The sequence below is a fragment of the Aureobasidium subglaciale genome (assembly GCF_000721755.1).
Source record: "Aureobasidium subglaciale EXF-2481 unplaced genomic scaffold scaffold_24, whole genome shotgun sequence".
Classification (NCBI taxonomy): Eukaryota; Fungi; Ascomycota; class Dothideomycetes; order Dothideales; family Saccotheciaceae; genus Aureobasidium; species Aureobasidium subglaciale.
In genome coordinates, this window is record NW_013566971.1 from 273,342 (window position 1) to 286,527 (window position 13,186).

Below are 13,186 nucleotides of genomic sequence, written 5' to 3' on the forward strand. Positions count from 1 at the left end.
ATCAAGATAGAGAATCGAGATGTTGAGAAATCAAGCCTCCGAAAGCCAAATTCACGATTTATGGCCAGTTCACCAAACGATGACTCGTTGCACTCGGCTCCTTCTCCATGACGTTTTCTTGGCCTCTCTCATACACCTTTGGCTGATCGAAAGGTGGCTGGCTCACAATGATCGATGTAGCATCCATTGCTTACAACATCGCAAGTTTCATCTGCGCACTCTTCGTCCTCGAATATGGCGCCGATAAATTCATCGACCACACCGCCATCGTCGCCGAGCGGACAGGCGTCCCAGAAGCAATAATCGCGCTTCTCACAGCTGGAGCGGAATGGGAAGAGCTAGTTGTGGTAGTCGTCTGCATCTTGCGCCATCGCTCTTCTCTCGCTGTTGGAAACATTGTCGGCTCTGGTATTTCGAATATCTTGGGCGCATTTTCGCTTGGTCTTGTGGCGAGCGGAAGAGATGAGGTGGTCTTTGACGAGAGTGCGAAGGTGTATGCTGCTATGCTACTTTTGGTCACTTGCATATTTACCGGAATGAACTTCGTAGGCTCTGCTACCTTGACAAGGACTTTTGGGGTTGTGTTGATTGCTGTCTTTGCTTTTTACATGGCGTCTGTCGCGTACTTGATCTTGAAAGGACGCTTGACGGCTCCTGAGTCAGACAGCGACAGTGACAGTGATAGCGACACTGAGGATGGAGTCGACGTGGAGAGCGTTCGATCGAGTATCGTTGGAGCAGACGCAGAAACTCCGCTTTTGGCAACACAACGTACGTCTGGTCTTCGACACAAATACGGCATCACATATCATGTCACCTTTCTTTTGCTTGGCTTCCTCGCGATTGTTCTAAGTGGCTTCGTCCTCTCGACCGCCGCTTCTTCAGTTGCCGACCAGAGTGGCACCTCAGATGTTTTTTTGGGAGTCGTCGTCCTGTCCATCGCGACAACGCTACCAGAAAAATTCGTCGCTGTGGTCAGTGGACGGCGAAACAGGACAGGCATTCTGGTCGCCAACACTGTCGGGAGCAACATCTTTCTGCTGAGCTTGTGCATGGGCATTCTATGGGTCAGTACAGCTGGCACGTTTGACAAGGGCACTGTCAATGTTATCGAGATGGGTGTGCTCTTGGGTTCCACATTGTTCATGACGCTTATTGTTTGGTTTGGTGCTCGGTGGAGTCGGCTTGCGGGCATGATCATGCTTGTGGGATATGTTGCGTTCTTGGTGCTTGAGTTCACGGTCATTCATCATGGAGATAGTAGCTGATATTGTCAATCTCGCCTCAAAGGGTCAGACGTCAATGGAGATTGGCTTTCCTGCCGCGCATTTTCAGGCACACTCGTCAGGGATTTGGGCCAACACTTTTTGGTCGAGCGGTCGACCCTGACGCTTTTCATGATCGCGGATCAAGTTGCTGTCGCAGACATCCTGGAGTCGCTCAGATGTGCAAACCACAAGAGAAGGACATCGTGTGTTTTTGCTGAGCTCAAATAACCATGACATCAGTTTCTGGCCATATTATGTCGATCCGAAACCCCCCTATCAAGGTCCATGAATGTGCCTAGTAAAGACTCACTTGGTCCTCGTACTCCATAAATGGCACGAACCTAAGGATGGGCACTTCTGGTTCTTGGGAATCAAGCTGCAAGTAGAGAAATCGACTCCCCCTCTGTCTGCATCATGCGTGACTGTTGTGAAGCATGTTGTGGTCGATGCCGGAGATGGTCAAGAAGCTTATCAGCTTATCGGGATCTGGTCAACAGAATGTCAACAGGGCGGGCCGAAAGTGAAGTCAGCGGGTCCAAGCTTGTCCGGTGGTTGAAGGCCGAAAAAGAGCGCTCGATGGCCTCACCCCTCCACGAGCCATCACCTTTGTTGTTGACTCTCAACCCAGCTGTGTCCTCTTCCTACGTCCCCACAGTAAGTGCAACCCAGCTACTCTTGTACGTTATCAAGTCATTTCCGTCTTCTGCATCCACATTAGCAGCATCCTCTGACATCCGCGCAGCAGCCCACACAACATGGCACAGGTCGCACAAAAAGCAGTCCTCATCTGCATTGATGGATGGGGTGTCGCCGGCGAGAAGTCGCCCGACAAGGGCAACGCCATCCTGAACGCCGACACTCCCTGGATGGACGAGTTTGCCAAGCAGGGCAGCAAGATCACCGAGGGCTACACTGAGCTCGAGGCCTCTTCGCTCGCCGTCGGTCTTCCCGAAGGCCTCATGGGCAACAGCGAGGTCGGCCACTTGAACATTGGTGCCGGCAGAGTCGTCTGGCAAGACGTTGTGCGCATCGACCAGACGATCAAGAAGGGCGAGCTCAACAAGGTCGACAACATCATCAAGAGCTTCACGCGCGCAAAGGAGGGCAACGGCCGTCTTCACCTGCTCGGCCTCGTCTCTGACGGCGGTGTCCACTCGCACATCAACCACCTCCTCCGACTCCTCGACGTCGCCAAGGAGGTCGGCGTCCCCGAGGTCTACATCCACTTCTTCGGTGATGGCCGTGACACCGACCCCAAGTCGGGTGCCGGCCACATGCAGACCGTCCTCGACTACACCAACAAGCTCGGCCTCGGCAAGATCGCTACTGTCGTCGGTCGCTACTGGGCCATGGACCGTGACAAGCGTTGGGACCGTGTTGAGCAGGCCATGAACGGCATCTTCAAGGGCGAGGGCGAGGAGTCGTCCGACCCCGTCAAGACCATCAAGGAGCGCTACGAGGCCGGCGAGACCGACGAGTTCCTGAAGCCCATCATCGTCAACGGCCAGGACGGCAGAGTGCAGAGTAAGTTCGCTCTTGTCCACCACAAGCCAAGCACGACTAACACGATGCGACAGACGACGACACGCTCTTCTTCTTCAACTACCGCAGCGACCGTGTCCGCGAGATCACCCAGCTCATCGGCGACCAGGACCGCAGCCCCAAGCCCGACTTCCCCTACCCCACCAACATGCACGTCACCACCATGACCCGCTACAAGACCGACTACACCTTCCCCCTCGCCTTTGCTCCCCAGACCATGGACAACGTCCTCGCCGAGTGGCTCGCCAAGCAGAAGGTCCACCAGTGCCACGTCGCCGAGACGGAGAAGTACGCCCACGTCACCTTCTTCTTCAACGGTGGCGTCGAGATCCAGTTCGACAACGAGCACAGAGACATGGTTCCCTCGCCCCGCGTTGCCACCTACGACAAGGAGCCCAAGATGAGCGCCATGGCCGTCGCCGACAAGCTTTGCGAGCGCATCAAGGAGGGCAAGTTCGAGTTCCTCATGAACAACTTCGCTCCCCCTGACATGGTCGGTCACACCGGTGTCTACGACGCTGCCGTCATTGCCTGCACCGAGACCGACAAGGCCATCGGCAAGGTCTACGAGCAGTGCAAGGAGAGCGGCTACACCCTCTTCATCACCGCCGATCACGGAAACGCAGAGGAGATGCTGAACGAGAAGAACACCCCCAAGACCTCGCACACCTTGAACAAGGTTCCTTTCGTCATGGCCAACGCTCCCAAGGGCTACAGCCTGAAGAAGACTGACGGTGTTCTCGGCGATGTTGCCCCCACCGTTCTCGCTGTCATGGGTCTTCCTCAGCCCGAGGAGATGACCGGATCCAGCTTGTTGATCAAGTCGTAGAGGAATTTATGTATATATTGAAAGATTTTGGAAGCGAAGTACACTTAGATATCCCGGCACTATGATTTGGCTCATAGATGAAATGACACCTGATGCCCAAAACGCCTTTGTCACCGTTCACAGGACACACGACTCCGGACCACTTGCTTGGGGCTGAACAATCTCGTGCGAGGCCCGCGAAGTGAGCACCTGTCGCTTTTACAGGTCGTAGTCTACGTCGAGGTGATTTGTCACCTGCATCATCACCGCGCAGAGAATCAGTTTACCTGTCGAGCCGCTATGCTGAGCTGCAAGCACTTTCGGACCCAAGCCCCGGGTCGAGAGCCCTTGAACAGATTAGACTTTACCAGGGAGCACCAGGGCTCAAAAGACCTGCATGTACTCTTGCGGGGTTGATGTTACACATGAATGGGGTGAGTTTCACACATAAAGGACAAGCTGACATTCGACGATTGTTCGACCCATGACTTCTTCCAAATGACACCATGTCCTCACTCTTCAAATTGACGACGACTACTGTACCGTTGAGCAAGCTACTCAATGCTCGAGATGAAGTAGAGCGTAATAAGCTCACAGAGCAATGGCGAGATCACAAGCTTCAGGAGTTGAACTTCATTGGTGTCGTGGTGAGTCGATTTCTTTCTATTTCTTTGCTTTGGCGATCGCCACCTCTGCTTCATGAGAAATATTTTATTTAGGTCGCTGGCGCTAGAATGATACTGAATCTTTTCAGGGAGGCTTGTTCGCTGGTATGCTGTCCGGTACTGGTTCCTGGCCAGTCGTACAGGCAAATGGGAAGATATCGCCCTGGACCGTACGAGCTTGTTGGTTCTGCGGAATCCTGTTTGCCGTTGCTGCCGTACTCACAGCCCTACAACAATCAATACGACTTCATCGATTGTCCTGCCACAAACATCCTGGAAGATATATTCGTCGTCTCCTCAGTCAGCAGCACCCCGATCGCAATGGCCGTATACTTGCCCGTCAAAGTCATGTTCTACTCTGGCAGTGTGGCGCCTACTTTTTAGCACTCAGTGCATTTTCCATGCTTCTTGGTATGTTTGTAATGCTTTGGGCTGCGACTGGTCCGTTGCCTGGATTTGCACAGCGTGGACACTGGTGGACGAACGAAGCCAAGTTGGCGACCACTTTCAGCGTTATTGGCTTCTTGATTGCCTGTGTCTTTGTCTTTCAGCAAATCGCACTCTACTCCTGGCGAGGCGAGGACGATTCGCATGATAGCGACGATCCAGGAGACGAGTCTTGAGCCTTGATCGATATCGTGGGATTGTCCAGGGTCGTATAGTGTTAGCGCCTTTCACTCATGGGTAGTCGACCGCTCAACTCAGCAGACCTGGTCGTTGAGATCAATTTCATTCAGCATGTCATCGTTGTCATGCAAAAAGCGCTCAAAGACCAGTCGGCCCTGTCAGAGTCGACTGTTGCCGTGCTTGTGTGTCTGTGTGGTGACCAGGACAAGAACATACCATGATAGACTGTATGCAGCGGGCGAAAAATAACCCCAAGCGTTCTCATCACGTCTTGCACCACCTCACGTAATATGTTGAGTCGTGCGCTGACCTGACCCCAAACCTCGGACCACAGGCCCCAATCCCCATTCTACCATTTCCCATCTCCCGCAAGAATAGTGTGGAGGCCCCTCAGTTCTCCCGAGTCCCGACGAATCAGATGCCGGACATTCGTCCTGCAACACCTCGTCATCATGTATACCCCGCAGTTTGCAATGGCCGGCAACAGCGGCAAGTATGCCAAACACAAGCATTGTACTGAACTGGCTTAGTGCGGAGTTGTAGCCGTCATATCGTCAATGATGTCTTTCGAACAGGCCGTAATTCCAGTGTTCTTGGTCTCATGTCTCTTCTCGTCTCTCTTCTCGTCTCTCTCTGTCTTCCTCCCATATACACGCTCTCATCTCGAGTCAAATAGATATTCCACACAACAACATGGGCAAACTACTCTCCGAGGCAATTGGTGCTGACCATGATGAGTTTGATGTTTTGTACGAGAATATCAAGAACGCGACCGACGATGCGGCAAAGGTTCGCTGGAGAAATCAGCTCACATGGACGGTCGCACGCCACGCCATCAGCGAAGAATTGACATGGTATCCCGCAATGGAGAAGCATCTGGGAGAAGAGGGTGTCCGTTTATCAAAGACTGACAAAGAGCAACATCAAGGTGTACGTTCACCTTATAGCACCTATGCCAGCTGCTCAAAACTAATGATGTCGAAACAGGTCAAGGACTATCTGTATAAGGTGCAGGACATGACGCCAGTTGACCCGCAATTCATGCCTTTGCTCGACACACTGATGGATCTTCTTCATCACCACATTGAACACGAGAAGGAAGAAGACATGCCTCGTCTCGAAGGGCTGCTCTCGCGTGAAGAGAGCGAACAATTGGCAGTAAGCTTCGAACGCACAAAGAAGATTGTTCCGACAAAGAGTCATCCCGGCGCACCGACGAGTTATTACTTGGAATTGTTGACGGGCCTGATGGCGGCACCTGTGGACAAGTTTATGGATTATTTGACCAAGGACTTCCCGGATGAGCAAGACAAGCAGGAGGCGCAACAGGCGAGGGACAGTAAGATATAGGTCGTCACTTCGGTATGTGAGTGCGCAACTGCTCTTCCACGCAGCTGCGTTGTTTACAGCGAATTGGAAGAACTGTACGATTCTGTTTGATGTTGCAGACCAAAGCTCGAGACACCGCCTCACAGTTTGTGCGTCATTCTACGTGCGAGGAAAGACAGCGGCCCTAATGAACCCCAATAATGCGTGAGCCCACAAGTCCAATGGTATGCGACATATCCTTGGAAGCCTTGGAAGCCTTGGACGTCTACTGGTCACCTCTCTGCGCATGCGTGTGCTGGCCAGAGAATGATGTTCAACGATCCAGGAATCCGGGCATTGGCTCTCGATCAAGTCAAAAATCCGGCAGATAGTCCTGCGGATGACGATGGAGTGTTTCCGGAACTTGGACTTGGTCTCGGACTCTATCATCTCCGTCAAGTTAGTATTGCAACTCCATCCCGTAGTGAATGGTTGGCTACAACAAAGATCCTGTCGCAGCATGACATCAAGTTTCGGCCGTAAGCACTCCAGCTCAAAAGTTCTCACATGCTAAGACATGCCGACAGTGATGTCCGTATACTCAATGAAGTTAGTCAATCACTGACCTCTCAAGGTCTCCTTTCGACTGTAAGGGGTGGGATCATCAACGAATTGGAGACCAATCTGTGCCTTCGATCTCCTCGCGGAGTTTGAGACTCACACTTGCCTAATTGGGGTCCTGCAACCACGTTTCAAACCTCGCTGTGTGCTTTGAAATTTCAGTCAAGCGACGATCGCTGCTCCAGAAGATCAAGCTTAAGTCTAAGGGTAATGTGTAGCGTCAAATGGGCTCATACCATGTGCGCTTTCTACCGGTCAAGAACAGCACTATAGCGTACTATATACGAGACAGTGCATGATCAGCGACAAGCGTAAGAGTGGCTTCGCGCCGGGCCGACGCGAAGACGTTGATGTACAACGTCTGCCCCCTCTCCGAAGATTAAACACTCGACCGCTTTTGTCGTAGCTTTCAAGACATCGCGAGGTGCTTGACGATCTCACCGTGCTTTAACTGGGAACAGCTAGCTTATGTGTCTATCAGCATGCTGGCAGACAGAAACATGGCCAACACGAGCTGGAAGGCAGTGCATGATCTTCTGCAAGTCTCGCAAGTCGATACTCGGACAACGACATTACACATCCAAGGACTTCTTCCGGCAGCAACGACTGACTATCACAATGCGACCGCTGAGAATACATCGCCGCCATGACAATCATCTTTGTATCAGTGCAACCTGCAAGACATGGGTTCCGAATAAGTGACCACTAGACCATGCGCATAGCCGGAGCTGGAGGCGAGCATATAAAAGGAACGTCGAAGACTGCTTCATCCCTGGATATCAACTCTCTCAGTCTATTTGTCAACAAGCCTTCCAAAGTCACTCATCCTTCGCGCAACTATCCTCAAGATGCACTTCACCTCAGTCTTCACCCCTGCCGTGGCCCTTCTGGCCACTGCAGCTTCTGCCAGCCCTGTCGAGAAGCGTGCTGTCACCGCCGACCAGATGGTCGCTACCATCAACAAGATTACTCAGCAGTCCAAGAGCCTAGCCACCATTGCCGGCAACCTCAACCCCATGTCAGGCGTACCTCTTCTCGGACCTGGCTCGGGCACTGGTAGTACCAGCTACCAGCAGCTCATCACTGGCTTCCAGGGTATCATCACCACTGGCACCACTGCCATCACCAGCATGGATGGTACCCAGGCATACACCGACACCGCTGCTGAGCAGCAGGTCTGCGATGCTTTCTCGAACGTAGGTGACGACCAGCCCCTAGTGGCAAACGTCACAATCGCTAATCTCCGCTGTAGTTTGTTGTTGTACACCAAAACCTGCTCAAGATCGTTATTGGCAAGTCTGGCCTGCTGGAAGGTATCTTCCTCGGTCCCGTCGCTGCTGTACTCCGCTCGCTTGAGAATGTTGTCGATGTAAGTTTTGATGTCAAGATGATGAGATGGGCGCTCTGATTAATTAACTCCCTACAGACCCTTGCTTTCGGCATCATTGACTCTGTCCCTTTTTGCGCCGACAAGGCTACATCGGACAAGAACAACCTCGACGACACCCTTGGCAAGGCTGTGTGCGCCTACACTCCTGCTGGTAGTCTCGGCCTCAACCTCTTCTGCTAGAGAGTAATGGAGGATGACGCGGAACAGATGTGGGAATGTACAAAGAACAGAGTGTGAGATAGTGTAGTATATGAGAGTAATAATCAATTCTGACCTACCTGCATCACCCTTGTCTTGACACGTGACACCACGCGAGCCTCGATGAATAACAAGGGATCCCGAATCCAACGTGACAGTCCGCGGTCGTGTGTTGGGAAGATGAAGGCACGGTGGGAGCTGACGGCGCGTCGGTTGAGGCAAGCGTCAAGCGTCGAATTAAGCGGGAAGTCGATGTCGAGGCGGAAGACGTTTGCGACGAAGGCAGCTATTGCTGATGTCCATTCCCTACACAATGCTGTCACCTGGAGAGATGACTTCCATACGACGCCTCGTTTGATGTTTCGGAGACAGGTGGACAAAGCAGCAACCAATTCTCAACATGGCGGCGGATGACGCGATGATGCCAAGTCCGCTCGAAGCCGTGCGAGAAGGGTATGTCACTGCCAAGAGTCTTTGTCCCAACCTTCACCACTCTTGGGCGTGTGGCCGCTGTCTCTCGTACCTGTCGAGATTTGTGTCTTCAACTTTGGCTCTCTTGGTATGCTTGGCCGAGTCATTCACGACCACCATGTAGTCATGGTCAAAGCCAGTCATAACTGCTGCCATTGCGCTCATTTCCCAACCTGCGACACCTTCTTGACTATACACGTATCCTAGCTGAGATCCTCATTATCATGGCTGGTTCTTTTCTCGCATACGAAGAGCCTTCTAGCAAGTATCTCACTTGCGACGTCGCCCATCATGACCACTGATCCACTCAACAGTCGTGCACATACTAACCCTCATCTCCTTCTTCTTCTTTCTCTCCATTGCCGAATGGCTGTCATCCATTGTCTTCCGCGCCGGCATCATTGGTCCGATAATTGTTGGCATCATCTATGGCATGCCGTTGGCCGACATACTGCTTGAGATCTGGCAGGAAACTTTTCTTGCCATCGGCTACATCGGATTGATCCTCATCATCTTTGAAGGCGGTTTGACATCCCGTATGGACTTGCTGAAGCAAAACTTCTTTCTGAGCATGCTCGCTGCGACCACCGGAGTACTTTTCCCCATCGGCCTGTCGTACCTGCTGTTGTATCTCGGCTTTGGCTATGGCGCTGTCGAAACATTCATCATCGGCGCCGCCCTTTCAACCACTAGTCTTGGAACCACTTTCGCTGTCATAGGAGGCGCGTCCAAGGACATCGACCTTTCCCAGACACGAGTCGGTACTGTCCTGGTCAGTGCGGCAGTCATTGACGACGTATCCGGTCTGGTCATGTCAAGCGTCATCCATGATCTGGGTTCCATATCCGGAGGCGCAGATGTCAATCTCGGCTGGCTCATCGGTAGACCCATACTCGCGTCAATTCTTATGGCCGCATTGACACCTCTGTTCTGCAAATACGTGTTTGTGCCCCTCTTTCGCCGCTACATCGAACACCACTTTGCACGTTATGACCATTTCTCTAACATTGTGCTTATGGTGGTAATTCTTTGCGCTTTCATCTCCATTGCCTCTTTTGCAGGCACAAGTGTATTGTTTGGGGCGTTCCTTGCAGGATCCTTCATTACGTATCTACCATCCAAGCACCCCGATGGTCCTTTTGTGGTCTACTCTCGAGAACACGGAGAGCAGAACGATGACAAGAGTCCTACCTTTGTTCACACGTTTGAGAAGTACTTCTCCGACACCCAGAAGTATCTCATGGAGCCTCTGTTCTTTGCCAGTATCGGATTTGCCATTCCTTTCATCGATCTCTGGTCTGGCTCCGCCATCTGGCATGGTGTGGTGTACACGCTCCTGATGCTCTTAGCAAAGGTGACATCTCTCAAGTATGATAGCAGGCCCCAGTTCTGACTTCAATTCCAGGTCATCGTCGGTATCTGGATCCCTTTGTGGGACGCTGTAACGAAAGGCAGAACAGCGAACGATTCCAAGCCTTTACTATTAGAGACACTCCCGACCGCCGGACTTCTCGGCTTTGCCATGGTTGCTCGTGGTGAGATTGGACTTTTGATCGTCGAGATTGGATACAACTCCACTCCTTATGTTAGCGACGCCGGCTTCTACACCGCTGTCTGGGCCATTCTCCTCAACACGATCATTGGTCCAATGGTCGTAGGTATAATCATAAAGTTCAGAGGCAAAGGAATTGGAAGTGGTTCCTGGGGTATCCAGGATTCTGAGGAGAATGATGGCAGTGAGAAGCCACAAAGTAACTCCCAAGACCAACGCCTGGAGGAAGGGTCTGATATGTCGGCGCAATAACATTTTCTCAGATGGCATTGTCCAGCGCGAATAGGAAAATGTTTGTTCAAAGCGTTATAGACTACCCTATTGCAAGCGATTGATCACCTTTCAGAACAGTCTTTCTACCCGATAGTTTCGTAGCAGCCATCGCAATCTGTCGCACGACATACCTCACCTAGGTAGAGAGTTCAGTCGATCATCATCCCAGACACAGGATGCTCAGCAGTCTGATGCGCAGCCAGTCAATTTACCGGGAGCTGATACTGCGACTGGAAAGAGAATTGCACACACCGCACTTCCTCCCTTCGGAGAATCTACAAATGCCTTCGACTGACACACGGTAGTTCCATGGCCCTCAATGACGTTCCCGATTCTGAGATCATTCGGGAACAACGTGGGACGACTAGAGTCTCGCACGGTCGAGCGAGATCTTGATCCTGGAGATTTTCCGCATGTATATCCAGGAGTACCTCCCTTCGGGAACGATCGGCAAGCCACATGAAGTGAGTCCGACCACACAGATGTCACTATGGCCGGAGTCCTGCTCGCCTTGCCTGCTGCCGACCATTGGATCTCGAATGGTCCAAAACCGAGCCTCCCCCGTCAGTAGTGTTCGATGACATCTTGCGCACGGAAGAGACGTGTGATCAGGCACCGCTACATCTGAGCCGCCCCCAGGAAAGATCGTATGGCAGGCCATGTTCAAGCTTTCAGTAGACATGGGGGAGCCACAACTATCTGCCAGTGGCCTGCGGGGTATGGGGATATTGATCGTGGGAGATTATGGGCATGGAACTATAAAGACACGGACTTAAGCACTCGAATAGAGACGGGACACATCTCGACGCGCATCATTAACACACTTAATTATTCGTTGCACTCCTTGATTCATCACCATGAGGTCTTTTGTCAACTTCGCGGCTCTCGCATCCTCCCTGTTCCATCTCAGTACCGTCAATGCTATCCCAACTCCGCTCAAACGTGCCAGTGCTCCCCCACTACCTCAGGATGTCACTTTCTACCTCGCCTCCTCTGGCTTCGAATCCTCTGCCCCAAGCACGATCCTCAAGTCCAGACCTCTAAAGGACTTCTCTTTCTCCGGCAGTGTCCCTCTTCAGGTTCAGGCTGCGTATCAACTCCTTTTCAGAACGACAGATAGTCTGGGCAACGCTTAAGTCGCCGCATCGACCATCATCGTACCGCAGAACGCGAACTTCAGCAGATTACTGTCGTATCAGACGGCAGAAGATGCGGCTTGGGATGGCTGTGCACCCTCGTTTACTGTCCGTCAGTATTCGGATCGTAACAATGGTGGACCTCTTGCTGGAGAGATGCTTATCATCTTTGCTGCCTTGAACGAAGGTTATGTTGTTAGCATTCCAGATTACGAGGGTCCTATGTCGGCCTATACTTCTGGGATTTAAGCTGGTTAGGCAACTCTCGACTCTGTTCGTGCTGCTCTTGCATTCGGCTCTATCACTGAGATCTCCTCGACGGTCAGAAATCAGATGATGGGGTACTCTGGAGGCTCGCTAGCATCTGAGTGGGCTGGAGAGCTTTAACCTTCCTATGCTCCTGAACTCCACTCCATCGGTACTGCACTCGGCGGTCTCATCCGGAATGTACAGAATGTACTCAACACTATCAACAACGGTCTTTTTGCTGGCCTTGCTGCCATGGGAATCAATGGACTCGCCAATGGCTACCCACAGCTACAGGCCTACCTTGATCAAAATCTGATCAATGGCTCCGCAGCAGCCTTCAAGAAGCCGCTCACCCAGTGTCTTGGTGATGATACCAATCAGTTCATCTTCAAGAACATTTACATTTTCTTCGACAACGGCCAGGACTGTGGATGCCGCCATCGTCAAGAACGTATTGAATGAGACGGGTATCATGGGTAGACATGGCACCCCTCAGATGCCACTCTTTATCTACAAAGCTGTGGCCGATGAAGTCTCTCCTGTTGCCGACACAGATGCATTTGTCAAGCAGCTTTGTTAGGGTGCTCGTATCCAGTACACGAGAGATTTGGTCGGAGAGCACGTCACAGACGCTATCACAGGCTCCGGTGATGCGTTGAGCTTCATAAAAGCCAGATTCAATAGTGTACCTGCTGCTGCTGGCTGCAAGACAAACACTGTCATTACTGATCTTGCTGACGCTGGTGCACTCGCTGGGTTGAGCAGTTCGTTGGTTGGAGCTCTGCTGGCTTTCTTGCAGATTCCCATCGGTGCTTCTAGACTTCCTTCGGTGATTGGGTCTTTCTTCCTGTAATGCTTGTATGGATGTCACTCTTAGCGCTGTCTGACTCTGAGATGGTCAAAGAGGTGACGAGCCGGAAGTACTTTTCAGAAATGATCAGTCACCTACTTTGGTCGACTTTTGTCGAGATGCCAATATAAGTTGTCTATGAGTGTCGCGTAAGCAGGTGACGCCCGAGCGACACATTTTTGCTGAAGTCTCAAGGATTGTATTCGGTCGTCTCGGCCGTGTCGCCTT

At 52.0% G+C, this 13,186-nt stretch overlaps 8 protein-coding genes across 8 annotated transcripts; all 8 read left to right on the top strand.

Moving 5' to 3' along the window:
* Nucleotides 1-167: 167 nt before the first annotated feature.
* AUEXF2481DRAFT_69224 (uncharacterized protein) lies at nt 168-1,268 on the top strand (the record flags this gene model as incomplete). The annotated part of the gene is made up of 1 exon (XM_013485107.1): nt 168-1,268. One exon carries the CDS (start codon nt 168-170, stop codon nt 1,266-1,268), a length of 1,101 nt encoding a protein of 366 aa, XP_013340561.1.
* A 755-nt stretch (nt 1,269-2,023) lies between these two features.
* On the top strand, nt 2,024-3,639 carry AUEXF2481DRAFT_69228 (uncharacterized protein; the record flags this gene model as incomplete). The annotated part of the gene is made up of 2 exons (XM_013485109.1): nt 2,024-2,792; nt 2,846-3,639. 2 exons carry the CDS (start codon nt 2,024-2,026, stop codon nt 3,637-3,639), a joined length of 1,563 nt encoding a protein of 520 aa, XP_013340563.1.
* Nucleotides 3,640-4,243: 604 nt separating this feature from the next.
* Nucleotides 4,244-5,163, top strand: AUEXF2481DRAFT_43493 (uncharacterized protein). The gene has a single exon (XM_013485072.1). It carries the CDS (start codon nt 4,391-4,393, stop codon nt 4,904-4,906), a length of 516 nt encoding a protein of 171 aa, XP_013340526.1. The 5' UTR covers nt 4,244-4,390; the 3' UTR covers nt 4,907-5,163.
* A 440-nt stretch (nt 5,164-5,603) lies between these two features.
* On the top strand, nt 5,604-6,260 carry AUEXF2481DRAFT_69127 (uncharacterized protein; the record flags this gene model as incomplete). Its single annotated transcript, XM_013485096.1, has 2 exons — nt 5,604-5,840; nt 5,898-6,260. The coding sequence occupies 2 exons, from the start codon at nt 5,604-5,606 to the stop codon at nt 6,258-6,260; spliced, it is 600 nt and encodes a 199-aa protein (XP_013340550.1).
* A 986-nt stretch (nt 6,261-7,246) lies between these two features.
* Nucleotides 7,247-8,511, top strand: AUEXF2481DRAFT_43496 (uncharacterized protein). Its single transcript, XM_013485073.1, has 3 exons — nt 7,247-8,035; nt 8,092-8,208; nt 8,266-8,511. The coding sequence occupies exons 1-3, from the start codon at nt 7,688-7,690 to the stop codon at nt 8,407-8,409; spliced, it is 609 nt and encodes a 202-aa protein (XP_013340527.1). The 5' UTR covers nt 7,247-7,687; the 3' UTR covers nt 8,410-8,511.
* A 666-nt stretch (nt 8,512-9,177) lies between these two features.
* AUEXF2481DRAFT_444530 (uncharacterized protein) lies at nt 9,178-10,850 on the top strand. The gene is made up of 2 exons (XM_013485143.1): nt 9,178-10,252; nt 10,304-10,850. The coding sequence occupies exons 1-2, from the start codon at nt 9,332-9,334 to the stop codon at nt 10,700-10,702; spliced, it is 1,320 nt and encodes a 439-aa protein (XP_013340597.1). The 5' UTR covers nt 9,178-9,331; the 3' UTR covers nt 10,703-10,850.
* Nucleotides 10,851-11,580: 730 nt separating this feature from the next.
* On the top strand, nt 11,581-12,108 carry AUEXF2481DRAFT_8060 (uncharacterized protein; the record flags this gene model as incomplete). The annotated part of the gene is made up of 2 exons (XM_013485025.1): nt 11,581-11,813; nt 11,907-12,108. The coding sequence occupies 2 exons, from the start codon at nt 11,581-11,583 to the stop codon at nt 12,106-12,108; spliced, it is 435 nt and encodes a 144-aa protein (XP_013340479.1).
* Nucleotides 12,109-12,360: 252 nt separating this feature from the next.
* Nucleotides 12,361-12,961, top strand: AUEXF2481DRAFT_8061 (uncharacterized protein; the record flags this gene model as incomplete). Its single annotated transcript, XM_013485026.1, has 2 exons — nt 12,361-12,559; nt 12,750-12,961. The coding sequence occupies 2 exons, from the start codon at nt 12,361-12,363 to the stop codon at nt 12,959-12,961; spliced, it is 411 nt and encodes a 136-aa protein (XP_013340480.1).
* Between the last annotated feature and the right edge of the window lie 225 nt (nt 12,962-13,186).